Source organism: Anomaloglossus baeobatrachus, chromosome 10, assembly GCF_048569485.1.
Source record: "Anomaloglossus baeobatrachus isolate aAnoBae1 chromosome 10, aAnoBae1.hap1, whole genome shotgun sequence".
Lineage (NCBI taxonomy): Eukaryota > Metazoa > Chordata > Amphibia > Anura > Aromobatidae > Anomaloglossus > Anomaloglossus baeobatrachus.
This window is the reverse complement of record NC_134362.1, coordinates 69,827,116-69,853,591: the sequence shown is the minus strand read 5'-3', so window position 1 is coordinate 69,853,591 and position 26,476 is coordinate 69,827,116. Positions and strand designations below refer to the sequence as shown.

Below are 26,476 nucleotides of genomic sequence, written 5' to 3'. Positions count from 1 at the left end.
TGTCTGTGTCTGTCTGTCTGTGTCTGTCTGTGTCTGTCTGTGTCTGTCTGTGTCTGTGTCTGTCTGTGTCTGTCTGTGTCTGTCTGTCTGTCTGTGTCTGTCTGTGTCTGTCTGTCTGTGTCTGTCTGTCTGTGTCTGTCTGTCTGTGTCTGTGTCTGTCTGTCTGTGTCTGTCTGTGTCTGTCTGTGTCTGTCTGTGCTGTCTGTGTCTGTCTGTGTCTGTCTGTGTCTGTCTGTGTCTGTCTGTGTCTGTCTGTGTCTGTCTGTCTGTGTCTGTCTGTGTCTGTCTGTGTCTGTCTGTCTGTGTCTGTCTGTGTCTGTCTGTGTCTGTCTGTGTCTGTCTGTGTCTGTCTGTCTGTGTCTGTCTGTGTCTGTCTGTGTCTGTCTGTGTCTGTCTGTGTCTGTCTGTGTCTGTCTGTGTCTGTGTCTGTCTGTCTGTCTGTGTCTGTCTGTGTCTGTCTGTGTCTGTCTGTGTCTGTCTGTGTCTGTCTGTCTGTGTCTGTCTGTGTCTGTCTGTGTCTGTCTGTGTCTGTCTGTGTCTGTCTGTGTCTGTCTGTGTCTGTCTGTGTCTGTCTGTCTGTGTCTGTCTGTCTGTCTGTCTGTGTCTGTCTGTGTCTGTCTGTGTCTGTCTGTGTCTGTCTGTGTCTGTCTGTGTCTGTCTGTCTGTGTCTGTCTGTCTGTCTGTCTGTGTCTGTCTGTGTCTGTCTGTGTCTGTCTGTGTCTGTCTGTCTGTGTCTGTCTGTCTGTGTCTGTCTGTCTGTGTCTGTCTGTCTGTGTCTGTCTGTGTCTGTCTGTGTCTGTCTGTGTCTGTCTGTCTGTCTGTGTCTGTCTGTCTGTCTGTCTGTCTGTGTCTGTCTGTGTCTGTCTGTGTCTGTCTGTGTCTGTCTGTCTGTCTGTGTCTGTCTGTGTCTGTCTGTGTCTGTCTGTGTCTGTCTGTGTCTGTCTGTCTGTCTGTGTCTGTCTGTCTGTGTCTGTCTGTGTCTGTCTGTGTCTGTCTGTGTCTGTCTGTGTCTGTCTGTCTGTGTCTGTCTGTCTGTGTCTGTCTGTCTGTGTCTGTCTGTGTCTGTCTGTGTCTGTCTGTGTCTGTCTGTGTCTGTCTGTGTCTGTCTGTGTCTGTCTGTCTGTCTGTCTGTGTCTGTCTGTGTCTGTCTGTGTCTGTCTGTCTGTCTGTCTGTCTGTGTCTGTCTGTGTCTGTCTGTGTCTGTCTGTGTCTGTCTGTGTCTGTCTGTGTCTGTCTGTGTCTGTCTGTGTCTGTCTGTGTCTGTCTGTGTCTGTCTGTGTCTGTCTGTGTCTGTCTGTGTCTGTCTGTGTCTGTCTGTGTCTGTCTGTGTCTGTCTGTGTCTGTCTGTGTCTGTCTGTGTCTGTCTGTGTCTGTCTGTGTCTGTCTGTGTCTGTCTGTGTCTGTCTGTGTCTGTCTGTGTCTGTCTGTGTCTGTCTGTGTCTGTCTGTCTGTCTGTGTCTGTCTGTGTCTGTGTCTGTCTGTGTCTGTCTGTGTCTGTCTGTGTCTGTCTGTGTCTGTCTGTGTCTGTCTGTGTCTGTCTGTGTCTGTCTGTGTCTGTCTGTGTCTGTCTGTGTCTGTCTGTGTCTGTCTGTGTCTGTCTGTGTCTGTCTGTGTCTGTCTGTGTCTGTCTGTGTCTGTCTGTGTCTGTCTGTGTCTGTCTGTGTCTGTCTGTGTCTGTCTGTGTCTGTCTGTGTCTGTCTGTGTCTGTCTGTGTCTGTCTGTGTCTGTCTGTGTCTGTCTGTGTCTGTCTGTGTCTGTCTGTGTCTGTCTGTGTCTGTCTGTGTCTGTCTGTGTCTGTCTGTGTCTGTCTGTCTGTGTCTGTCTGTGTCTGTCTGTCTGTGTCTGTCTGTGTCTGTCTGTGTCTGTCTGTGTCTGTCTGTGTCTGTCTGTGTCTGTCTGTGTGTCTGTCTGTGTCTGTCTGTGTCTGTCTGTGTCTGTCTGTGTCTGTCTGTCTGTGTCTGTCTGTCTGTCTGTGTCTGTCTGTCTGTGTCTGTCTGTCTGTGTCTGTCTGTCTGTCTGTGTCTGTCTGTCTGTGTCTGTCTGTGTCTGTCTGTGTCTGTCTGTGTCTGTCTGTGTCTGTCTGTGTCTGTCTGTGTCTGTGTCTGTCTGTGTCTGTCTGTGTCTGTCTGTGTCTGTCTGTCTGTGTCTGTCTGTGTCTGTCGTGTCTGTCTGTGTCTGTCTGTGTCTGTCTGTCTGTGTCTGTCTGTGTCTGTGTCTGTCTGTGTCTGTCTGTGTCTGTCTGTGTCTGTCTGTGTCTGTCTGTCTGTCTGTCTGTCTGTGTCTGTCTGTCTGTCTGTGTCTGTCTGTGTCTGTCTGTGTCTGTGTGTCTGTCTGTGTCTGTCTGTGTCTGTCTGTGTCTGTGTCTGTCTGTGTCTGTCTGTGTCTGTCTGTCTGTCTGTGTCTGTCTGTGTCTGTCTGTGTCTGTGTCTGTCTGTGTCTGTGTCTGTCTGTGTCTGTCTGTGTCTGTCTGTGTCTGTCTGTGTCTGTCTGTGTCTGTCTGTGTCTGTCTGTCTGTGTCTGTGTCTGTCTGTGTCTGTCTGTGTGTCTGTGTCTGTCTGTGTCTGTCTGTGTCTGTCTGTGTCTGTCTGTGTCTGTCTGTGTCTGTGTCTGTCTGTGTCTGTCTGTGTCTGTCTGTCTGTGTCTGTCTGTCTGTGTCTGTCTGTGTCTGTCTGTGTCTGTGTCTGTCTGTGTCTGTCTGTGTCTGTCTGTCTGTGTCTGTCTGTCTGTCTGTGTCTGTCTGTGTCTGTCTGTGTCTGTGTCTGTCTGTGTCTGTGTCTGTCTGTCTGTCTGTGTCTGTCTGTGTCTGTGTCTGTCTGTGTCTGTCTGTGTCTGTCTGTGTCTGTCTGTGTCTGTCTGTGTCTGTCTGTGTCTGTCTGTGTCTGTGTCTGTCTGTCTGTCTGTGTCTGTCTGTGTCTGTCTGTGTCTGTCTGTGTCTGTCTGTGTCTGTCTGTGTCTGTCTGTGTCTGTCTGTGTCTGTCTGTGTCTGTCTGTGTCTGTCTGTGTCTGTCTGTGTCTGTCTGTGTCTGTCTGTGTCTGTCTGTGTCTGTCTGTGTCTGTCTGTGTCTGTCTGTGTCTGTCTGTGTCTGTCTGTGTCTGTCTGTGTCTGTCTGTGTCTGTTGTCTGTCTGTCTGTCTGTGTCTGTCTGTGTCTGTCTGTGTCTGTCTGTGTCTGTCTGTGTCTGTCTGTCTGTGTCTGTGTCTGTCTGTGTCTGTCTGTGTCTGTGTCTGTCTGTGTCTGTCTGTCTGTCTGTGTCTGTCTGTGTCTGTCTGTGTCTGTGTCTGTCTGTGTCTGTCTGTGTCTGTGTCTGTCTGTGTCTGTCTGTGTCTGTCTGTGTCTGTCTGTGTCTGTCTGTGTCTGTGTCTGTCTGTCTGTCTGTGTCTGTCTGTGTCTGTCTGTGTCTGTCTGTGTCTGTGTCTGTCTGTGTCTGTCTGTCTGTGTCTGTCTGTGTCTGTCTGTGTCTGTCTGTGTCTGTCTGTGTCTGTCTGTGTCTGTCTGTGTCTGTCTGTGTCTGTGTCTGTCTGTGTCTGTCTGTGTCTGTCTGTGTCTGTCTGTGTCTGTCTGTGTCTGTCTGTGTCTGTCTGTGTCTGTCTGTGTCTGTCTGTGTCTGTCTGTGTCTGTCTGTGTCTGTCTGTGTCTGTCTGTGTCTGTCTGTGTCTGTCTGTGTCTGTCTGTGTCTGTGTCTGTGTCTGTCTGTGTCTGTCTGTGTCTGTCTGTGTCTGTCTGTGTCTGTCTGTGTCTGTCTGTGTCTGTCTGTGTCTGTCTGTGTCTGTCTGTGTCTGTCTGTCTGTCTGTGTCTGTCTGTGTCTGTCTGTGTCTGTCTGTGTCTGTCTGTGTCTGTCTGTGTCTGTCTGTCTGTCTGTGTCTGTGTCTGTCTGTGTCTGTCTGTCTGTCTGTGTCTGTCTGTGTCTGTCTGTGTCTGTCTGTGTCTGTCTGTGTCTGTCTGTGTCTGTCTGTGTCTGTCTGTGTCTGTCTGTGTCTGTCTGTGTCTGTCTGTGTCTGTCTGTGTCTGTCTGTGTCTGTCTGTGTCTGTCTGTGTCTGTCTGTGTCTGTCTGTCTGTGTCTGTGTCTGTCTGTGTCTGTCTGTGTCTGTCTGTGTCTGTCTGTGTCTGTCTGTCTGTCTGTGTCTGTCTGTGTCTGTCTGTGTCTGTCTGTGTCTGTCTGTGTCTGTCTGTCTGTGTGTCTGTCTGTGTCTGTCTGTCTGTGTCTGTCTGTGTCTGTGTCTGTCTGTCTGTGTCTGTGTCTGTGTCTGTCTGTCTGTCTGTGTCTGTCTGTCTGTGTCTGTCTGTCTGTGTCTGTCTGTGTCTGTGTCTGTCTGTCTGTGTCTGTCTGTGTCTGTCTGTGTCTGTCTGTCTGTCTGTGTCTGTCTGTGTCTGTCTGTGTCTGTCTGTGTCTGTCTGTGTCTGTCTGTGTCTGTCTGTGTCTGTCTGTGTCTGTCTGTGTCTGTCTGTGTCTGTCTGTGTCTGTCTGTCTGTCTGTGTCTGTCTGTGTCTGTCTGTGTCTGTCTGTGTCTGTCTGTGTCTGTCTGTGTCTGTCTGTGTCTGTGTCTGTGTCTGTCTGTGTCTGTCTGTGTCTGTCTGTGTCTGTGTCTGTCTGTCTGTGTCTGTCTGTCTGTCTGTGTGTCTGTGTCTGTCTGTCTGTGTCTGTCTGTCTGTGTCTGTGTCTGTCTGTGTCTGTCTGTGTCTGTGTCTGTCTGTGTCTGTCTGTGTCTGTGTCTGTCTGTGTCTGTCTGTGTCTGTGTCTGTCTGTGTCTGTCTGTGTCTGTCTGTCTGTCTGTGTCTGTCTGTGTCTGTCTGTCTGTGTCTGTCTGTGTCTGTCTGTGTCTGTCTGTCTGTGTCTGTGTCTGTCTGTGTCTGTCTGTGTCTGTCTGTCTGTCTGTGTCTGTCTGTGTCTGTCTGTGTCTGTCTGTGTCTGTCTGTGTCTGTCTGTGTCTGTCTGTGTCTGTCTGTGTCTGTCTGTGTCTGTCTGTGTCTGTCTGTCTGTGTCTGTGTCTGTCTGTGTCTGTCTGTGTCTGTCTGTGTCTGTCTGTGTCTGTCTGTGTCTGTCTGTGTCTGTCTGTGTCTGTCTGTGTCTGTCTGTGTCTGTCTGTCTGTCTGTGTCTGTCTGTGTCTGTCTGTGTCTGTGTCTGTCTGTGTCTGTCTGTCTGTCTGTGTCTGTCTGTGTCTGTCTGTCTGTGTCTGTGTCTGTCTGTGTCTGTCTGTGTCTGTGTCTGTCTGTGTCTGTCTGTGTCTGTCTGTGTCTGTCTGTGTCTGTCTGTGTCTGTGTCTGTCTGTCTGTCTGTGTCTGTCTGTGTCTGTCTGTGTCTGTCTGTGTCTGTGTCTGTCTGTGTCTGTGTCTGTCTGTGTCTGTCTGTGTCTGTCTGTGTCTGTCTGTGTCTGTCTGTGTCTGTCTGTGTCTGTCTGTGTCTGTCTGTGTCTGTCTGTGTCTGTCTGTCTGTCTGTGTCTGTCTGTGTCTGTCTGTGTCTGTCTGTGTCTGTCTGTGTCTGTCTGTGTCTGTCTGTGTCTGTCTGTGTCTGTCTGTGTCTGTCTGTGTCTGTCTGTGTCTGTCTGTGTCTGTCTGTGTCTGTCTGTCTGTCTGTCTGTGTCTGTCTGTCTGTCTGTGTCTGTCTGTGTCTGTCTGTGTCTGTCTGTGTCTGTCTGTGTCTGTCTGTGTCTGTCTGTCTGTGTCTGTCTGTCTGTCTGTGTCTGTCTGTCTGTCTGTGTCTGTCTGTGTCTGTCTGTGTCTGTCTGTGTCTGTCTGTGTCTGTCTGTGTCTGTCTGTGTCTGTCTGTGTCTGTCTGTGTCTGTCTGTCTGTCTGTCTGTGTCTGTCTGTCTGTCTGTGTCTGTCTGTGTCTGTCTGTGTCTGTCTGTGTCTGTCTGTCTGTGTCTGTCTGTCTGTGTCTGTCTGTGTCTGTCTGTGTCTGTGTCTGTCTGTCTGTCTGTGTCTGTCTGTGTCTGTCTGTGTCTGTGTCTGTCTGTGTCTGTCTGTGTCTGTCTGTGTCTGTCTGTGTCTGTCTGTGTCTGTCTGTCTGTGTCTGTGTCTGTCTGTGTCTGTCTGTGTCTGTCTGTGTCTGTCTGTGTCTGTCTGTGTCTGTCTGTGTCTGTCTGTCTGTGTCTGTCTGTCTGTCTGTGTCTGTCTGTCTGTCTGTGTCTGTCTGTGTCTGTCTGTGTCTGTCTGTGTCTGTCTGTGTCTGTCTGTGTCTGTCTGTGTCTGTCTGTGTCTGTCTGTGTCTGTCTGTGTCTGTCTGTGTCTGTCTGTCTGTGTCTGTGTCTGTCTGTGTCTGTCTGTGTCTGTCTGTGTCTGTCTGTGTCTGTCTGTGTCTGTCTGTGTCTGTCTGTGTCTGTCTGTCTGTGTCTGTCTGTCTGTGTCTGTCTGTGTCTGTCTGTCTGTGTCTGTCTGTCTGTCTGTGTCTGTCTGTGTCTGTCTGTGTCTGTCTGTGTCTGTCTGTGTCTGTCTGTGTCTGTCTGTGTCTGTCTGTGTCTGTCTGTGTCTGTCTGTGTCTGTCTGTGTCTGTCTGTGTCTGTGTCTGTCTGTGTCTGTCTGTCTGTGTCTGTCTGTCTGTCTGTGTCTGTCTGTGTCTGTCTGTGTCTGTCTGTGTCTGTCTGTCTGTGTCTGTCTGTGTCTGTGTCTGTCTGTGTCTGTCTGTGTCTGTCTGTGTCTGTCTGTGTCTGTCTGTGTCTGTCTGTCTGTGTCTGTCTGTCTGTCTGTGTCTGTCTGTGTCTGTCTGTGTCTGTCTGTCTGTGTCTGTGTCTGTCTGTGTCTGTCTGTGTCTGTCTGTGTCTGTGTCTGTCTGTCTGTCTGTGTCTGTCTGTGTCTGTCTGTGTCTGTGTCTGTCTGTGTCTGTCTGTGTCTGTCTGTGTCTGTCTGTGTCTGTCTGTGTCTGTCTGTGTCTGTCTGTGTCTGTCTGTGTCTGTCTGTGTCTGTCTGTGTCTGTCTGTGTCTGTCTGTGTCTGTCTGTGTCTGTCTGTGTCTGTCTGTGTCTGTCTGTGTCTGTCTGTGTCTGTCTGTCTGTGTCTGTCTGTCTGTCTGTGTCTGTCTGTGTCTGTCTGTGTCTGTCTGTCTGTGTCTGTCTGTGTCTGTCTGTGTCTGTGTCTGTCTGTGTCTGTCTGTCTGTCTGTGTCTGTCTGTGTCTGTCTGTCTGTCTGTGTCTGTCTGTGTCTGTCTGTCTGTGTCTGTCTGTGTCTGTCTGTGTCTGTCTGTGTCTGTCTGTGTCTGTCTGTGTCTGTCTGTCTGTCTGTGTCTGTCTCTGTCTGTCTGTGTCTGTCTGTGTCTGTCTGTGTCTGTCTGTGTCTGTGTCTGTCTGTGTCTGTCTGTGTCTGTCTGTCTGTGTCTGTCTGTGTCTGTCTGTGTCTGTCTGTGTCTGTCTGTGTCTGTCTGTGTCTGTCTGTCTGTGTCTGTCTGTCTGTGTCTGTCTGTCTGTCTGTCTGTGTCTGTCTGTGTCTGTCTGTGTCTGTCTGTGTCTGTGTCTGTGTCTGTCTGTGTCTGTCTGTGTCTGTCTGTGTCTGTCTGTGTCTGTCTGTGTCTGTCTGTGTCTGTCTGTGTCTGTCTGTGTCTGTCTGTGTCTGTCTGTGTCTGTCTGTGTCTGTCTGTGTCTGTCTGTGTCTGTCTGTGTCTGTCTGTGTCTGTCTGTGTCTGTCTGTGTCTGTCTGTCTGTGTCTGTCTGTGTCTGTCTGTCTGTGTCTGTCTGTCTGTCTGTGTCTGTCTGTTGTCTGTCTGTGTCTGTGTCTGTCTGTCTGTGTCTGTGTCTGTCTGTCTGTCTGTGTCTGTCTGTCTGTGTCTGTCTGTCTGTGTCTGTCTGTCTGTGTCTGTCTGTCTGTGTCTGTCTGTCTGTGTCTGTCTGTCTGTGTCTGTCTGTGTCTGTGTCTGTGTCTGTCTGTCTGTGTCTGTGTCTGTGTCTGTGTCTGTCTGTGTCTGTGTCTGTCTGTGTCTGTCTGTGTCTGTCTGTGTCTGTCTGTGTCTGTCTGTGTCTGTCTGTGTCTGTCTGTGTCTGTCTGTGTCTGTCTGTGTCTGTCTGTGTCTGTCTGTGTCTGTCTGTGTCTGTGTCTGTGTCTGTCTGTGTCTGTCTGTGTCTGTCTGTGTCTGTGTCTGTCTGTCTGTGTCTGTCTGTGTCTGTCTGTGTCTGTCTGTGTCTGTGTCTGTCTGTGTCTGTCTGTCTGTGTCTGTCTGTCTGTCTGTGTCTGTCTGTGTCTGTCTGTGTCTGTCTGTGTCTGTGTCTGTCTGTGTCTGTCTGTGTCTGTGTCTGTCTGTGTCTGTCTGTGTCTGTCTGTGTCTGTCTGTGTCTGTCTGTGTCTGTCTGTCTGTGTCTGTCTGTCTGTCTGTGTCTGTCTGTGTCTGTCTGTGTCTGTCTGTGTCTGTCTGTGTCTGTCTGTGTCTGTCTGTGTCTGTCTGTCTGTCTGTCTGTCTGTGTCTGTCTGTGTCTGTCTGTCTGTGTCTGTGTCTGTGTCTGTCTGTGTCTGTCTGTGTCTGTCTGTGTCTGTCTGTGTCTGTCTGTGTCTGTCTGTGTCTGTCTGTGTCTGTCTGTGTCTGTCTGTGTCTGTCTGTGTCTGTCTGTGTCTGTCTGTGTCTGTCTGTGTCTGTCTGTCTGTCTGTGTCTGTCTGTGTCTGTCTGTGTCTGTCTGTGTCTGTGTCTGTCTGTCTGTGTCTGTCTGTGTCTGTCTGTGTCTGTCTGTGTCTGTGTCTGTCTGTGTCTGTCTGTCTGTGTCTGTCTGTCTGTCTGTGTCTGTCTGTGTCTGTCTGTGTCTGTCTGTGTCTGTGTCTGTCTGTCTGTGTCTGTGTCTGTGTCTGTCTGTGTCTGTCTGTGTCTGTCTGTGTCTGTCTGTGTCTGTCTGTGTCTGTCTGTCTGTGTCTGTCTGTCTGTCTGTGTCTGTCTGTGTCTGTCTGTGTCTGTCTGTCTGTGTCTGTCTGTGTCTGTCTGTGTCTGTCTGTGTCTGTCTGTGTCTGTCTGTGTCTGTCTGTGTCTGTCTGTGTCTGTCTGTGTCTGTCTGTGTCTGTGTCTGTGTCTGTCTGTGTCTGTCTGTGTCTGTCTGTGTCTGTGTCTGTCTGTCTGTGTCTGTCTGTGTCTGTCTGTGTCTGTCTGTGTCTGTCTGTGTCTGTCTGTGTCTGTCTGTCTGTGTCTGTCTGTCTGTCTGTGTCTGTCTGTGTCTGTCTGTGTCTGTCTGTGTCTGTGTCTGTGTCTGTCTGTGTCTGTGTCTGTGTCTGTCTGTGTCTGTCTGTGTCTGTCTGTGTCTGTCTGTGTCTGTCTGTGTCTGTCTGTGTCTGTCTGTGTCTGTCTGTGTCTGTCTGTGTCTGTCTGTGTCTGTCTGTGTCTGTCTGTGTCTGTGTCTGTCTGTGTCTGTCTGTGTCTGTCTGTGTCTGTCTGTGTCTGTGTCTGTCTGTCTGTCTGTGTCTGTCTGTGTCTGTCTGTGTCTGTCTGTGTCTGTCTGTCTGTCTGTGTCTGTCTGTGTCTGTCTGTGTCTGTGTCTGTCTGTGTCTGTCTGTGTCTGTCTGTGTCTGTCTGTGTCTGTGTCTGTCTGTCTGTCTGTGTCTGTCTGTGTCTGTCTGTGTCTGTCTGTGTCTGTCTGTGTCTGTCTGTGTCTGTCTGTGTCTGTGTCTGTGTCTGTCTGTCTGTCTGTCTGTCTGTGTCTGTCTGTGTCTGTCTGTGTCTGTGTCTGTCTGTGTCTGTCTGTGTCTGTCTGTGTCTGTCTGTCTGTGTCTGTCTGTGTCTGTCTGTGTCTGTCTGTGTCTGTCTGTGTCTGTCTGTGTCTGTCTGTGTCTGTCTGTGTCTGTCTGTGTCTGTGTCTGTGTCTGTCTGTGTCTGTCTGTGTCTGTCTGTGTCTGTCTGTGTCTGTCTGTGTCTGTCTGTGTCTGTCTGTGTCTGTCTGTCTGTCTGTGTCTGTCTGTGTCTGTCTGTGTCTGTCTGTGTCTGTCTGTGTCTGTCTGTGTCTGTCTGTGTCTGTCTGTGTCTGTGTCTGTCTGTGTCTGTCTGTGTCTGTCTGTCTGTGTCTGTCTGTGTCTGTCTGTGTCTGTCTGTGTCTGTCTGTGTCTGTCTGTGTCTGTCTGTCTGTGTCTGTCTGTGTCTGTCTGTGTCTGTCTGTGTCTGTCTGTGTCTGTCTGTCTGTGTCTGTCTGTCTGTGTCTGTCTGTGTCTGTCTGTGTCTGTGTCTGTGTCTGTGTCTGTGTCTGTCTGTGTCTGTCTGTGTCTGTCTGTGTCTGTCTGTGTCTGTCTGTGTCTGTCTGTGTCTGTCTGTGTCTGTCTGTGTCTGTCTGTGTCTGTCTGTGTCTGTCTGTGTCTGTCTGTGTCTGTCTGTGTCTGTCTGTGTCTGTCTGTGTCTGTGTCTGTCTGTGTCTGTCTGTGTCTGTCTGTGTCTGTCTGTGTCTGTCTGTGTCTGTGTCTGTGTCTGTCTGTGTCTGTCTGTCTGTCTGTGTCTGTCTGTGTCTGTCTGTGTCTGTCTGTCTGTCTGTGTCTGTCTGTGTCTGTCTGTGTCTGTCTGTGTCTGTCTGTCTGTGTCTGTCTGGTCTGTGTCTGTCTGTGTCTGTCTGTGTCTGTCTGTCTGTGTCTGTCTGTCTGTGTCTGTCTGTCTGTCTGTCTGTCTGTGTCTGTCTGTGTCTGTGTCTGTCTGTGTCTGTCTGTCTGTGTCTGTCTGTCTGTGTCTGTCTGTCTGTGTCTGTCTGTCTGTGTCTGTCTGTCTGTCTGTGTCTGTCTGTGTCTGTGTCTGTCTGTCTGTGTCTGTCTGTGTCTGTGTCTGTGTCTGTCTGTGTCTGTGTCTGTGTCTGTGTCTGTCTGTCTGTGTCTGTCTGTGTCTGTCTGTGTCTGTGTCTGTGTCTGTGTCTGTGTCTGTCTGTGTCTGTCTGTGTCTGTCTGTGTCTGTCTGTGTCTGTCTGTGTCTGTCTGTGTCTGTCTGTGTCTGTCTGTGTCTGTCTGTGTCTGTCTGTGTCTGTCTGTGTCTGTCTGTCTGTCTGTGTCTGTCTGTGTCTGTCTGTGTCTGTCTGTGTCTGTGTCTGTCTGTGTCTGTCTGTGTCTGTCTGTGTCTGTCTGTGTCTGTCTGTGTCTGTCTGTGTCTGTCTGTGTCTGTGTCTGTGTCTGTCTGTGTCTGTCTGTGTCTGTCTGTGTCTGTCTGTGTCTGTCTGTGTCTGTCTGTGTCTGTCTGTGTCTGTCTGTCTGTCTGTGTCTGTCTGTGTCTGTCTGTGTCTGTCTGTGTCTGTGTCTGTCTGTCTGTGTCTGTCTGTGTCTGTCTGTGTCTGTCTGTGTCTGTGTCTGTGTCTGTCTGTCTGTGTCTGTCTGTCTGTGTCTGTCTGTCTGTGTCTGTCTGTCTGTGTCTGTCTGTCTGTGTCTGTCTGTGTCTGTGTCTGTCTGTGTCTGTCTGTCTGTGTCTGTCTGTCTGTGTCTGTCTGTCTGTGTCTGTCTGTCTGTGTCTGTCTGTGTCTGTGTCTGTCTGTCTGTGTCTGTCTGTCTGTGTCTGTCTGTGTCTGTGTCTGTGTCTGTGTCTGTCTGTGTCTGTCTGTGTCTGTCTGTGTCTGTCTGTGTCTGTCTGTGTCTGTCTGTGTCTGTCTGTGTCTGTCTGTGTCTGTCTGTGTCTGTCTGTGTCTGTCTGTGTCTGTCTGTGTCTGTCTGTGTCTGTCTGTGTCTGTGTCTGTGTCTGTGTCTGTGTCTGTCTGTGTCTGTCTGTGTCTGTCTGTGTCTGTCTGTGTCTGTCTGTGTCTGTCTGTGTCTGTCTGTGTCTGTCTGTGTCTGTCTGTGTCTGTCTGTGTCTGTCTGTGTCTGTCTGTGTCTGTCTGTGTCTGTCTGTGTCTGTCTGTGTCTGTCTGTGTCTGTCTGTGTCTGTCTGTGTCTGTCTGTGTCTGTCTGTGTCTGTCTGTGTCTGTCTGTGTCTGTCTGTGTCTGTCTGTGTCTGTCTGTGTCTGTCTGTGTCTGTCTGTGTCTGTCTGTCTGTGTCTGTCTGTCTGTGTCTGTCTGTCTGTGTCTGTCTGTCTGTGTCTGTCTGTCTGTGTCTGTCTGTCTGTGTCTGTCTGTCTGTGTCTGTCTGTGTCTGTGTCTGTGTCTGTGTCTGTGTCTGTGTCTGTGTCTGTGTCTGTGTCTGTCTGTGTCTGTCTGTGTCTGTCTGTGTCTGTCTGTGTCTGTCTGTGTCTGTCTGTGTCTGTCTGTGTCTGTCTGTGTCTGTCTGTGTCTGTCTGTGTCTGTCTGTGTCTGTCTGTGTCTGTCTGTGTCTGTCTGTGTCTGTCTGTGTCTGTGTCTGTCTGTCTGTGTCTGTCTGTGTCTGTCTGTGTCTGTCTGTGTCTGTCTGTGTCTGTCTGTGTCTGTCTGTGTCTGTCTGTGTCTGTCTGTGTCTGTCTGTGTCTGTCTGTGTCTGTCTGTGTCTGTCTGTGTCTGTCTGTGTCTGTCTGTGTCTGTCTGTGTCTGTCTGTGTCTGTCTGTGTCTGTCTGTGTCTGTCTGTGTCTGTCTGTGTCTGTCTGTGTCTGTCTGTGTCTGTCTGTGTCTGTCTGTGTCTGTCTGTGTCTGTCTGTGTCTGTCTGTGTCTGTCTGTGTCTGTCTGTGTCTGTCTGTGTCTGTCTGTGTCTGTCTGTGTCTGTCTGTGTCTGTCTGTGTCTGTCTGTGTCTGTCTGTGTCTGTCTGTGTCTGTCTGTGTCTGTCTGTGTCTGTCTGTGTCTGTCTGTGTCTGTCTGTCTGTGTCTGTCTGTGTCTGTCTGTCTGTGTCTGTCTGTGTCTGTCTGTCTGTGTCTGTCTGTGTCTGTCTGTCTGTGTCTGTCTGTCTGTGTCTGTCTGTGTCTGTCTGTCTGTGTCTGTCTGTGTCTGTGTCTGTGTCTGTGTCTGTGTCTGTGTCTGTGTCTGTGTCTGTGTCTGTGTCTGTGTCTGTGTCTGTGTCTGTGTCTGTGTCTGTGTCTGTCTGTGTCTGTCTGTGTCTGTCTGTGTCTGTCTGTCTGTGTCTGTCTGTGTCTGTCTGTGTCTGTCTGTGTCTGTCTGTGTCTGTCTGTGTCTGTCTGTGTCTGTCTGTGTCTGTCTGTGTCTGTCTGTGTCTGTCTGTGTCTGTCTGTGTCTGTCTGTGTCTGTCTGTGTCTGTCTGTGTCTGTCTGTGTCTGTCTGTGTCTGTCTGTGTCTGTCTGTGTCTGTCTGTGTCTGTCTGTCTGTCTGTGTCTGTCTGTCTGTGTCTGTCTGTGTCTGTCTGTCTGTGTCTGTCTGTGTCTGTCTGTCTGTGTCTGTCTGTGTCTGTCTGTCTGTGTCTGTCTGTGTCTGTCTGTCTGTGTCTGTCTGTCTGTGTCTGTCTGTGTCTGTCTGTCTGTGTCTGTCTGTGTCTGTGTCTGTGTCTGTGTCTGTGTCTGTGTCTGTGTCTGTGTCTGTGTCTGTGTCTGTGTCTGTGTCTGTGTCTGTGTCTGTGTCTGTCTGTGTCTGTCTGTGTCTGTCTGTCTGTGTCTGTCTGTGTCTGTCTGTGTCTGTCTGTGTCTGTCTGTGTCTGTCTGTGTCTGTCTGTGTCTGTCTGTGTCTGTCTGTCTGTGTCTGTCTGTGTCTGTCTGTGTCTGTCTGTGTCTGTCTGTGTCTGTCTGTGTCTGTCTGTGTCTGTCTGTGTCTGTCTGTGTCTGTCTGTGTCTGTCTGTGTCTGTCTGTGTCTGTCTGTGTCTGTCTGTGTCTGTCTGTCTGTGTCTGTCTGTGTCTGTCTGTCTGTCTGTGTCTGTCTGTCTGTGTCTGTCTGTGTCTGTCTGTGTCTGTCTGTGTCTGTCTGTGTCTGTCTGTGTCTGTCTGTGTCTGTCTGTGTCTGTCTGTGTCTGTCTGTGTCTGTCTGTGTCTGTCTGTCTGTGTCTGTCTGTGTCTGTCTGTCTGTCTGTGTCTGTCTGTCTGTGTCTGTCTGTGTCTGTCTGTGTCTGTCTGTGTCTGTCTGTGTCTGTCTGTGTCTGTCTGTGTCTGTCTGTGTCTGTCTGTGTCTGTCTGTGTCTGTCTGTGTCTGTGTCTGTCTGTGTCTGTCTGTGTCTGTCTGTCTGTGTCTGTCTGTGTCTGTCTGTCTGTGTCTGTCTGTGTCTGTCTGTCTGTGTCTGTCTGTCTGTGTCTGTCTGTGTCTGTCTGTCTGTGTCTGTCTGTGTCTGTCTGTCTGTGTCTGTCTGTCTGTGTCTGTCTGTGTCTGTCTGTCTGTCTGTGTCTGTCTGTCTGTGTCTGTCTGTGTCTGTCTGTGTCTGTCTGTGTCTGTCTGTGTCTGTCTGTGTCTGTCTGTCTGTGTCTGTCTGTGTCTGTCTGTGTCTGTCTGTGTCTGTCTGTGTCTGTCTGTGTCTGTCTGTGTCTGTCTGTGTCTGTCTGTGTCTGTCTGTCTGTGTCTGTCTGTGTCTGTCTGTCTGTCTGTGTCTGTCTGTCTGTGTCTGTCTGTGTCTGTCTGTGTCTGTCTGTGTCTGTCTGTGTCTGTCTGTGTCTGTCTGTGTCTGTCTGTGTCTGTCTGTGTCTGTCTGTGTCTGTCTGTGTCTGTCTGTGTCTGTCTGTGTCTGTGTCTGTCTGTGTCTGTCTGTGTCTGTCTGTCTGTGTCTGTCTGTGTCTGTCTGTCTGTGTCTGTCTGTGTCTGTCTGTCTGTGTCTGTCTGTCTGTGTCTGTCTGTGTCTGTCTGTCTGTGTCTGTCTGTGTCTGTCTGTCTGTGTCTGTCTGTCTGTGTCTGTCTGTGTCTGTCTGTGTCTGTCTGTGTCTGTCTGTGTCTGTCTGTGTCTGTCTGTGTCTGTCTGTGTCTGTCTGTGTCTGTCTGTGTCTGTCTGTGTCTGTCTGTGTCTGTCTGTGTCTGTCTGTGTCTGTCTGTGTCTGTCTGTGTCTGTCTGTGTCTGTCTGTGTCTGTCTGTGTCTGTCTGTGTCTGTCTGTGTCTGTCTGTGTCTGTCTGTGTCTGTCTGTGTCTGTCTGTGTCTGTCTGTGTCTGTCTGTGTCTGTCTGTGTCTGTCTGTGTCTGTCTGTGTCTGTCTGTGTCTGTCTGTGTCTGTCTGTGTCTGTCTGTGTCTGTCTGTGTCTGTCTGTGTCTGTCTGTGTCTGTCTGTGTCTGTCTGTGTCTGTCTGTGTCTGTCTGTGTCTGTCTGTGTCTGTCTGTGTCTGTCTGTGTCTGTCTGTGTCTGTCTGTGTCTGTCTGTGTCTGTCTGTGTCTGTCTGTGTCTGTCTGTGTCTGTCTGTGTCTGTCTGTGTCTGTCTGTGTCTGTCTGTGTCTGTCTGTGTCTGTCTGTGTCTGTCTGTGTCTGTCTGTCTGTCTGTCTGTGTCTGTCTGTCTGTGTCTGTCTGTCTGTCTGTCTGTGTCTGTCTGTGTCTGTCTGTGTCTGTCTGTGTCTGTCTGTGTCTGTCTGTGTCTGTCTGTGTCTGTCTGTGTCTGTCTGTGTCTGTCTGTGTCTGTCTGTGTCTGTCTGTGTCTGTCTGTGTCTGTCTGTGTCTGTCTGTGTCTGTCTGTGTCTGTCTGTGTCTGTCTGTGTCTGTCTGTCTGTCTGTCTGTGTCTGTCTGTGTCTGTCTGTCTGTGTCTGTCTGTGTCTGTCTGTGTCTGTCTGTGTCTGTCTGTGTCTGTCTGTGTCTGTCTGTGTCTGTCTGTCTGTCTGTCTGTGTCTGTCTGTGTCTGTCTGTGTCTGTCTGTCTGTGTCTGTCTGTGTCTGTCTGTGTCTGTCTGTGTCTGTCTGTGTCTGTCTGTGTCTGTCTGTGTCTGTCTGTGTCTGTCTGTCTGTCTGTCTGTGTCTGTCTGTGTCTGTCTGTCTGTCTGTCTGTGTCTGTCTGTCTGTGTCTGTCTGTCTGTGTCTGTCTGTGTCTGTCTGTCTGTCTGTCTGTGTCTGTCTGTCTGTGTCTGTCTGTCTGTGTCTGTCTGTCTGTGTCTGTCTGTCTGTGTCTGTCTGTCTGTCTGTCTGTGTCTGTCTGTCTGTGTCTGTCTGTCTGTGTCTGTCTGTCTGTGTCTGTCTGTCTGTGTCTGTCTGTGTCTGTCTGTCTGTGTCTGTCTGTCTGTGTCTGTCTGTCTGTCTGTCTGTGTCTGTCTGTCTGTGTCTGTCTGTGTCTGTCTGTGTCTGTCTGTGTCTGTCTGTGTCTGTCTGTGTCTGTCTGTGTCTGTCTGTGTCTGTCTGTGTCTGTCTGTGTCTGTCTGTGTCTGTCTGTGTCTGTGTCTGTCTGTCTGTGTCTGTCTGTCTGTGTCTGTGTCTGTCTGTCTGTGTCTGTCTGTCTGTGTCTGTCTGTGTCTGTCTGTCTGTGTCTGTCTGTGTCTGTCTGTGTCTGTCTGTGTCTGTCTGTGTCTGTCTGTGTCTGTCTGTGTCTGTCTGTCTGTGTCTGTCTGTGTCTGTCTGTCTGTCTGTGTCTGTCTGTGTCTGTCTGTGTCTGTCTGTGTCTGTCTGTGTCTGTCTGTGTCTGTCTGTGTCTGTCTGTGTCTGTCTGTGTCTGTCTGTGTCTGTCTGTGTCTGTCTGTGTCTGTCTGTGTCTGTCTGTGTCTGTCTGTGTCTGTCTGTGTCTGTCTGTGTCTGTCTGTGTCTGTCTGTGTCTGTCTGTGTCTGTCTGTGTCTGTCTGTGTCTGTCTGTGTCTGTCTGTGTCTGTCTGTGTCTGTCTGTGTCTGTCTGTGTCTGTCTGTGTCTGTCTGTGTCTGTCTGTGTCTGTCTGTCTGTGTCTGTCTGTGTCTGTCTGTGTCTGTCTGTGTCTGTCTGTGTCTGTCTGTCTGTGTCTGTCTGTCTGTGTCTGTCTGTGTCTGTCTGTCTGTGTCTGTCTGTCTGTGTCTGTCTGTGTCTGTCTGTGTCTGTCTGTGTCTGTCTGTCTGTGTCTGTCTGTGTCTGTGTCTGTCTGTGTCTGTCTGTCTGTGTCTGTCTGTCTGTGTCTGTCTGTGTCTGTCTGTCTGTGTCTGTCTGTCTGTCTGTCTGTGTCTGTCTGTCTGTGTCTGTCTGTCTGTGTCTGTCTGTCTGTGTCTGTCTGTCTGTCTGTCTGTGTCTGTCTGTCTGTGTCTGTCTGTCTGTGTCTGTCTGTCTGTGTCTGTCTGTCTGTGTCTGTCTGTCTGTCTGTGTCTGTCTGTCTGTGTCTGTCTGTCTGTGTCTGTCTGTGTCTGTCTGTGTCTGTCTGTCTGTGTCTGTCTGTGTCTGTCTGTGTCTGTCTGTGTCTGTCTGTGTCTGTCTGTGTCTGTCTGTGTCTGTCTGTGTCTGTCTGTGTCTGTCTGTGTCTGTCTGTGTCTGTCTGTGTCTGTCTGTGTCTGTCTGTGTCTGTCTGTGTCTGTCTGTCTGTCTGTCTGTGTCTGTCTGTCTGTGTCTGTCTGTCTGTGTCTGTCTGTGTCTGTCTGTGTCTGTCTGTGTCTGTCTGTGTCTGTCTGTCTGTGTCTGTCTGTGTCTGTCTGTGTCTGTCTGTGTCTGTCTGTGTCTGTGTCTGTCTGTCTGTGTCTGTCTGTCTGTGTCTGTCTGTCTGTGTCTGTCTGTCTGTGTCTGTCTGTGTCTGTCTGTGTCTGTCTGTGTCTGTCTGTGTCTGTCTGTGTCTGTCTGTGTCTGTCTGTGTCTGTCTGTGTCTGTCTGTCTGTGTCTGTCTGTGTCTGTCTGTCTGTGTCTGTCTGTGTCTGTCTGTGTCTGTCTGTGTCTGTCTGTGTCTGTCTGTGTCTGTCTGTGTCTGTCTGTGTCTGTCTGTGTCTGTCTGTGTCTGTCTGTGTCTGTCTGTGTCTGTCTGTGTCTGTCTGTGTCTGTCTGTCTGTGTCTGTCTGTCTGTGTCTGTCTGTGTCTGTCTGTGTCTGTCTGTGTCTGTCTGTGTCTGTCTGTGTCTGTCTGTGTCTGTCTGTGTCTGTCTGTGTCTGTCTGTGTCTGTCTGTGTCTGTCTGTGTCTGTCTGTGTCTGTCTGTGTCTGTCTGTGTCTGTCTGTCTGTGTCTGTCTGTGTCTGTCTGTGTCTGTCTGTGTCTGTCTGTGTCTGTCTGTGTCTGTCTGTGTCTGTCTGTCTGTGTCTGTCTGTGTCTGTCTGTGTCTGTCTGTCTGTGTCTGTCTGTCTGTGTCTGTCTGTCTGTGTCTGTCTGTCTGTGTCTGTCTGTCTGTGTCTGTCTGTGTCTGTCTGTCTGTGTCTGTCTGTGTCTGTCTGTGTCTGTCTGTGTCTGTCTGTGTCTGTCTGTGTCTGTCTGTGTCTGTCTGTGTCTGTCTGTGTCTGTCTGTGTCTGTCTGTCTGTGTCTGTCTGTCTGTGTCTGTCTGTGTCTGTCTGTGTCTGTCTGTGTCTGTCTGTGTCTGTCTGTGTCTGTCTGTGTCTGTCTGTGTCTGTCTGTGTCTGTCTGTGTCTGTCTGTGTCTGTCTGTGTCTGTCTGTGTCTGTCTGTGTCTGTCTGTGTCTGTCTGTGTCTGTCTGTGTCTGTCTGTCTGTGTCTGTCTGTGTCTGTCTGTGTCTGTCTGTGTCTGTCTGTGTCTGTCTGTGTCTGTCTGTGTCTGTCTGTCTGTGTCTGTCTGTGTCTGTCTGTGTCTGTCTGTCTGTGTCTGTCTGTCTGTGTCTGTCTGTCTGTGTCTGTCTGTCTGTGTCTGTCTGTCTGTGTCTGTCTGTGTCTGTCTGTCTGTGTCTGTCTGTGTCTGTCTGTCTGTCTGTGTCTGTCTGTCTGTCTGTCTGTCTGTCTGTGTCTGTCTGTGTCTGTCTGTGTCTGTCTGTGTCTGTCTGTGTCTGTCTGTGTCTGTGTCTGTGTCTGTGTCTGTGTCTGTGTCTGTGTCTGTGTCTGTGTCTGTGTCTGTGTCTGTCTGTCTGTGTCTGTCTGTGTCTGTCTGTGTCTGTCTGTGTCTGTCTGTGTCTGTCTGTGTCTGTCTGTGTCTGTCTGTGTCTGTCTGTGTCTGTCTGTGTCTGTCTGTGTCTGTCTGTGTCTGTCTGTGTCTGTCTGTCTGTGTCTGTCTCTGTGTCTGTCTGTCTGTGTCTGTCTGTCTGTGTCTGTCTGTGTCTGTCTGTCTGTGTCTGTCTGTGTCTGTCTGTCTGTGTCTGTCTGTCTGTGTCTGTCTGTCTGTGTCTGTCTGTCTGTGTCTGTCTGTCTGTGTCTGTCTGTCTGTGTCTGTCTGTGTCTGTCTGTCTGTCTGTCTGTCTGTGTCTGTCTGTCTGTCTGTCTGTCTGTCTGTGTCTGTCTGTGTCTGTCTGTGTCTGTCTGTGTCTGTCTGTGTCTGTCTGTGTCTGTCTGTGTCTGTCTGTGTCTGTGTCTGTGTCTGTGTCTGTGTCTGTGTCTGTGTCTGTGTCTGTGTCTGTGTCTGTGTCTGTGTCTGTGTGTCTGTGTCTGTCTGTGTCTGTCTGTGTCTGTCTGTCTGTGTCTGTCTGTGTCTGTCTGTGTCTGTCTGTGTCTGTCTGTGTCTGTCTGTCTGTCTGTCTGTGTCTGTCTGTCTGTGTCTGTCTGTCTGTGTCTGTCTGTGTCTGTCTGTCTGTGTCTGTCTGTCTGTGTCTGTCTGTCTGTGTCTGTCTGTGTCTGTCTGTCTGTGTCTGTCTGTCTGTGTCTGTCTGTCTGTGTCTGTCTGTGTCTGTCTGTCTGTGTCTGTCTGTCTGTGTCTGTCTGTCTGTGTCTGTCTGTCTGTGTCTGTCTGTCTGTGTCTGTCTGTCTGTGTCTGTCTGTCTGTGTCTGTCTGTGTCTGTCTGTCTGTGTCTGTCTGTGTCTGTCTGTCTGTGTCTGTCTGTGTCTGTCTGTGTCTGTCTGTGTCTGTCTGTGTCTGTCTGTGTCTGTCTGTGTCTGTCTGTGTCTGTCTGTGTCTGTCTGTGTCTGTCTGTGTCTGTCTGTGTCTGTCTGTGTCTGTCTGTGTCTGTCTGTGTCTGTCTGTGTCTGTCTGTGTCTGTCTGTGTCTGTCTGTGTCTGTCTGTGTCTGTCTGTGTCTGTCTGTGTCTGTCTGTGTCTGTCTGTGTCTGTCTGTGTCTGTCTGTCTGTGTCTGTCTGTGTCTGTCTGTGTCTGTCTGTCTGTCTGTCTGTGTCTGTCTGTGTCTGTCTGTCTGTGTCTGTCTGTCTGTGTCTGTCTGTCTGTGTCTGTCTGTCTGTGTCTGTCTGTCTGTGTCTGTCTGTCTGTCTGTCTGTGTCTGTCTGTCTGTGTCTGTCTGTCTGTGTCTGTCTGTGTCTGTCTGTCTGTGTCTGTCTGTCTGTGTCTGTCTGTGTCTGTCTGTCTGTGTCTGTCTGTCTGTCTGTCTGTCTGTGTCTGTCTGTCTGTGTCTGTCTGTGTCTGTCTGTGTCTGTCTGTGTCTGTCTGTGTCTGTCTGTGTCTGTCTGTCTGTGTCTGTCTGTGTCTGTCTGTGTCTGTCTGTCTGTCTGTCTGTGTCTGTCTGTGTCTGTCTGTCTGTGTCTGTCTGTCTGTGTCTGTCTGTCTGTGTCTGTCTGTCTGTGTCTGTCTGTCTGTGTCTGTCTGTCTGTCTGTCTGTGTCTGTCTGTCTGTGTCTGTCTGTCTGTGTCTGTCTGTGTCTGTCTGTCTGTGTCTGTCTGTCTGTGTCTGTCTGTGTCTGTCTGTCTGTGTCTGTCTGTCTGTCTGTCTGTCTGTGTCTGTCTGTCTGTGTCTGTCTGTCTGTGTCTGTCTGTGTCTGTCTGTCTGTCTGTGTCTGTCTGTCTGTGTCTGTCTGTCTGTGTCTGTCTGTGTCTGTCTGTCTGTGTCTGTCTGTCTGTGTCTGTCTGTCTGTGTCTGTCTGTCTGTGTCTGTCTGTCTGTGTCTGTCTGTCTGTGTCTGTCTGTCTGTGTCTGTCTGTCTGTGTCTGTCTGTCTGTGTCTGTCTGTCTGTGTCTGTCTGTCTGTGTCTGTCTGTCTGTGTCTGTGTCTGTGTCTGTGTCTGTGTCTGTGTCTGTGTCTGTGTCTGTGTCTGTCTGTGTCTGTGTCTGTGTCTGTCTGTGTCTGTCTGTGTCTGTCTGTGTCTGTCTGTGTCTGTCTGTGTCTGTCTGTGTCTGTCTGTGTCTGTCTGTGTCTGTCTGTGTCTGTCTGTGTCTGTCTGTGTCTGTCTGTGTCTGTCTGTCTGTCTGTGTCTGTCTGTCTGTGTCTGTCTGTCTGTGTCTGTCTGTCTGTGTCTGTCTGTCTGTGTCTGTCTGTCTGTGTCTGTCTGTCTGTGTCTGTCTGTCTGTGTCTGTCTGTCTGTGTCTGTCTGTCTGTCTGTCTGTGTCTGTCTGTCTGTGTCTGTCTGTCTGTGTCTGTCTGTCTGTGTCTGTCTGTGTCTGTCTGTCTGTGTCTGTGTCTGTGTCTGTGTCTGTGTCTGTGTCTGTGTCTGTGTCTGTGTCTGTGTCTGTGTCTGTGTCTGTCTGTGTCTGTCTGTGTCTGTCTGTGTCTGTCTGTGTCTGTCTGTGTCTGTCTGTGTCTGTCTGTGTCTGTCTGTGTCTGTCTGTGTCTGTCTGTGTCTGTCTGTGTCTGTCTGTGTCTGTCTGTGTCTGTCTGTCTGTGTCTGTCTGTGTCTGTCTGTGTCTGTCTGTCTGTGTCTGTCTGTCTGTGTCTGTCTGTGTCTGTCTGTGTCTGTCTGTGTCTGTCTGTGTCTGTCTGTGTCTGTCTGTGTCTGTCTGTGTCTGTCTGTGTCTGTCTGTGTCTGTCTGTCTGTGTCTGTCTGTCTGTGTCTGTCTGTCTGTGTCTGTCTGTCTGAGTCTGTCTGTCTGTGTCTGTCTGTCTGAGTCTGTCTGTCTGTGTCTGTCTGTCTGAGTCTGTCTGAGTCTGTCTGAGTCTGTCTGAGTCTGTCTGAGTCTGTCTGAGTCTGTCTGAGTCTGTCTGAGTCTGTCTGAGTCTGTCTGAGTCTGTCTGAGTCTGTCTGAGTCTGTCTGTCTGTCTGTCTGTCTGTCTGTCTGTCTGTCTGTCTGTCTGTCTGTCTGTCTGTCTGTCTGTCTGTCTGTCATGCTCCGAAATTGTGTCCTTACGGTGACACAAAGCTGATTGGCCGCTGGGCTCGCCATGGCCCCGCCCCCCCACACGGATTGGCCTCTCGCCCCGGCTCTCTGCAGGCCCCGCCCCCTCACGCAATGCACGCTCGCTGTGGCCCAACTGACACGGGGCTCCGATTCCCAGGTGAGTACACACACACATCAGATCACACTCACTCTCACACTCACTCTCACACACACCTCACACATCACAACATGCTGGGATATCGCTTGCTTCTACACCGGCTCCGTCAGGATCCCGGCAGCGCCAGACATAACCTTGCGATGCTGGGATCTTAACGGAGGCCGTGAAAGCTGGTAACCATTATACACATCGGGTAACTAAGGTCCCTTAGTTACCCGATGTGTATCATAGTTACCAGTGTACACCGGCTCACACTCACACACACATCACATCGCATCCACACATCAAGGTCCTGCAGCTGCAGAACATACATAACATAACAGCACACACACACACACAAATCAGATCACACTCACTCACATACACACATCACATCGCATCCACATACTCACAACATCCTGGGATATCGCTTGCTTCTCGGCGGCGATATTGTGCTGTGAGCTTCCAGGACCTGACGGAGGATCACATGGCCAGAAGCATGTGATATCCCCGGATGTTGTGAGTATCAGCGCGTATGTGCAATATCGTCAGTGTCTGTGTGTGTGAGTGTATGCGATCGGGTGTGTGTGAGTGTATGCGATCGGGTGTGTGTGAGTGTATGCGATCGGGTGTGTGTGTGAGTGGATGCGATCGGGTGTGTGTGTGAGTGGATGCGATCGGGTGTGTGTGTGAGTGGATGCGATCGGGTGTGTGTGTGAGTGGATGCGATCGGTTGTGTGTGTGAGTGGATGCGATCGGTTGTGTGTGTGAGTGTCGGCAGAGGAGCACGGCGTGCTGGAGGAGGCTGGGAGCAGAGAGGCTGATCTTGGGGAAGGCTGGGAGGGGGGGGCTGATGCTGAGGGAGGCTGGAAGGAGAGAGGCTGAGCAAACGTGCTCCATCCGCCATACTGCGCACTCCCCATCGTGCTGCATCCCCCATGCTGCGCACTCCCAAACGTGGTCCATCCGCCATGCTGCGCACTCCCAAACGTGGTCCATCCGCCATGCTGCGCACTCCCAAACGTGGTCCATCCGCCATGCTGCGCACTCCCAAACGTGCTCCATCCGCCATGCTGCGCACTCCCAAACGTGCTCCATCCGCCATGCTGCGCACTCCCAAACGTGCTCCATCCGCCATACTGCGCACTCCCCATCGTGCACCATCCGGCATGCTGCGCACTCCTAAGCGGATGGAGCATGATGGGGGGTGCGCAGCATGGCGGATGGAGCACGTTTGGGAGTGCGCAGCATGGCGGATGGAGCACGTTTGGGAGTGCGCAGCATGACGGATGGAGCACGTTTGGGAGTGCGCAGCATGACGGATGGAGCACGTTTGGGAGTGCGCAGCATGCCGGATGGTGCACGATGGGGAGTGCGCAGTATGGCGGATGGAGCACGTTTGGGAGTGCGCAGTATGGCGGATGGAGCACGTTTCGGAGTGCGCAGCATGGCGGATGCAGCACGTTTGGGAGTGCGCAGCATGGCGGATGGACCACGTTTGGGAGCGCGCAGCATGGCGGATGGAGCACGTTTGGGAGTGCGCAGCATGGCGGATGGAGCACGTTTGGAAGTGCGCAGCATGGCGGATGGAGCACGTTTGGGAGTGCGCAGCATGGCGGATGGAGCACGTTTGGGAGTGCGCAGCATGCCGGATGGAGCACGTTTGGGAGTGCGCAGCATGGCGGCTGGAGCACGTTTGGGAGTGCGCAGCATGGCGGATGGACCACGTTTGGGAGTGCGCAGCATGGCGGATGGACCACGTTTGGGAGTGCGCAGCATGGCGGATGGACCACGTTTGGGAGTGCGCAGCATGGCGGGTGGAGCACGTTTGGGAGTGCGCAGCATGGCGGGTGGAGCACGTTTGGGAGTGCGCAGCATGGCGGGTGGAGCACGTTTGGGAGTGCGCAGCATGGCGGATGGAGCACGTTTGGGAGTGTGCAGCATGGCGGATAGAGCACGATGGGGAGTGCGCAGTATGGCGGATGGAGCACGTTTGGGAGTGCGCAGCATGGCGGATGGAGCACGTTTGGGAGTGCGCAGCATGGCGGATGGAGCACGTTTGGGAGTGTGCAGCATGGCGGATAGAGCACGATGGGGAGTGCGCAGCATGGCGGATGGAGCACGATGGGGAGTGCGCAGCATGGGGGATGCAGCACGATGGGGAGTGCGCAGTATGGCGGATGGAGCACGTTTGGGAGTGCGCAGCATGGCGGATGGACCACGTTTGGGAGTGCGCAGCATGGCGGATGGAGCACGTTTGGGAGTGCGCAGCATGGGGGATGCAGCACGATGGGGGGTGCGCAGCATGGGGGATGGAGCACGATGGGAGGTGCACACCTCCCCCCAACACACACACACACGCGCACTGCACAACACACACACACTAGGAATCACAAACAACGCCCTACACAGACACCCACACACACAGACAACGCTGCACACACAAATATACGCACATACTGCACAACACACACATTGCTCAAAACATACCTCCCCCCAAAACACACCACACCCACACAAACCGCACAACACACACACACAAACGCTACAGACACACAGCGTTCCACAAACAACGCAACACACGCAACACACATACAACACCGCTCTCACCCCCCGCGACACTCAGAACATGTACAGCGCCCTACACAAACACTTGGTAACTACACACAACAACATCTATATATATAACAAAAATCATACATGAACTACACAATACGTAAATTCTAGAATACCCGATGCGTAGAATCGGGCCACCTTCTAGTATATATATATATATATATATATATATATATATAATATATATATATATATATATATATATATATATATATATATATATATATATATATATATATATATATATGCCCTACACAGTGGTGCATCTCAAAAGCTACAGATAACAACATACAGTAGTGTCTCCATACAGAAGGATTTTCCAGGCTTGAAGTCATTTCTGCAGTCGCTGTGTGATAGACACACTGTTAGGATTCCCGTTACCAGCAGGCAGTTATGTACAGTCATGCTTTTCAATGCTCACAACCCATACACCACCCTCAGCTTGCGGCTGGTCAGATTGTGGGGGCCGGGCCGATGTGGATGGGCACACTGTCACGAATCCCCTCATCAGCAGCTCCAGCAGGCAGCGATATGCTTCTTTTAATAAAAACCCATACACCACCTCAACCTGGTCATTTTGTGGAGGTCAGGTCAGTGTGGATGGGCACGCTATCAGGACTCGCCGTGTGCACTGTCAAGACTCCCCTGCAGAAATATACTGCAAGACCAGAAAACTCCTATCATCACAGATTAACAAGAAATCAGTTGCACAGTCTGGCCTGTGTGTATGGACAATTTTCCAGGTTTCTAAGAAACATAAAATACAGTAATGCATGTGGATGGGCAGTGAGCAGAGCATGGTGAGGACCAGGTTCCCCCATACACCAGGACAGGCTGCAGAGTTGCTTAGAGGGGGATTCCTCTCCACCAATCACTATGGCAACAGATCACACATCCACCAATGACTACAAACCTTCCTGTACACTATGGACGGGTCCAAGCAGTCACCAAGCCTCAGGTACAAGAATGATCTGCAGGGGGAAGCGACTGCAGAGGTCGCACATAGCTAAGGCCAACCATGACTACAACTCCCAGCTTCAGGACTGTAGGTGGCATGCTGGGCGTTGTAGTGATTATCCCTTTCACCTGACGAGCGCAGCCCCAGGCTGTGTAACCAGAGAACAGAGAAGCAGCGTCCACACGATCAGCGACTCCATGACGGCAGCGATCATCCTCCACTACTGCGCACCGACCAGAAGAGCTCAGCTGCTGGTGGCCACTCCCCGCCCTCTTATACCACGTGACCGATCACCTGACCCGCCCGTCACCTGACCGGCTGATGTGTTTACCGCGTTGTGCTCTCTGGTGGCCGGAAACCCTCCCTACATAATGTGTCAGCAGCAGGCTCTCTGCACCCGCAGCCATGCGCCCTATGGGGTGTGAGGAGAGCTGGGGATTAATCATGAGCTTCAATTTCCCTGGGGAAAAGCTTTGACACACCCACGGGGCCGTGGGGCGCTCGTTACCGGCCGCTTCTGCTCTCGGGAGAATGTTATCAGGACGGCTAATAGGGTTTTCGCTTCGATACTTTCATTTTAATCTCTGGACTTCCTGGCGCCTCTTTTATAGCCAATGAACACATCTGACATTGCTTTCCCTCACAGTAACGCTGCAGCCATCTTTGATGTGGTGTTACTGCAATTGACTTAGCCGCACAGCGTCATAGGGGCTATATAAGGCTACTTTCACACATCTGGTTTTTGCTCTGCGGCACAATCTGGCGTTCTGCAGAAAAACCACAACCGTTTTTTTTGCCGCCGGTTGCGTTTTTTTTGCATAGACTTACATTAGTGCCGTATTGTGCCGCATGGGCTTGCGTTCGGTCCGGTTTTTGCCACATGCGGCAGATTTAGACGATGCCGCGGCCGAATGGAACGTTGCCTGGAACGTTTTTTGCTCCAGCAAAAAAAACACATTGCGCCGCTGCGCATTTTTCAATGCATGCCTATGGACGCCGGATGCGGCGCGATGCGGAAAAAAACGCATCCGGCCGCCGCATGCGGTTTCTTTCACTGCGCATGCTCAGTAGCGTGCCGCAACCGGAA

The 26,476-nt window shown here is 50.9% G+C and overlaps 1 protein-coding gene across 2 annotated transcripts in view; it reads right to left on the bottom strand.

Moving 5' to 3' along the window:
- Positions 1 to 25,677, bottom strand: part of LOC142255416 (cathepsin D-like) — a 61,288-nt gene extending 35,611 nt beyond the window's left edge. The window contains exon 1 of one of the 2 annotated variants that reach the window (XM_075327023.1): positions 25,518 to 25,677. In XM_075327023.1, the coding sequence (XP_075183138.1) occupies positions 25,518 to 25,603 (86 nt within the window). In that variant the 5' untranslated portion in view covers positions 25,604 to 25,677. Of the gene's footprint in view, positions 1 to 25,344; positions 25,497 to 25,517 lie in introns of those variants that run through there. The other variant, XM_075327024.1, reaches the window with a different exon arrangement.
- Between the last annotated feature and the right edge of the window lie 799 nt (positions 25,678 to 26,476).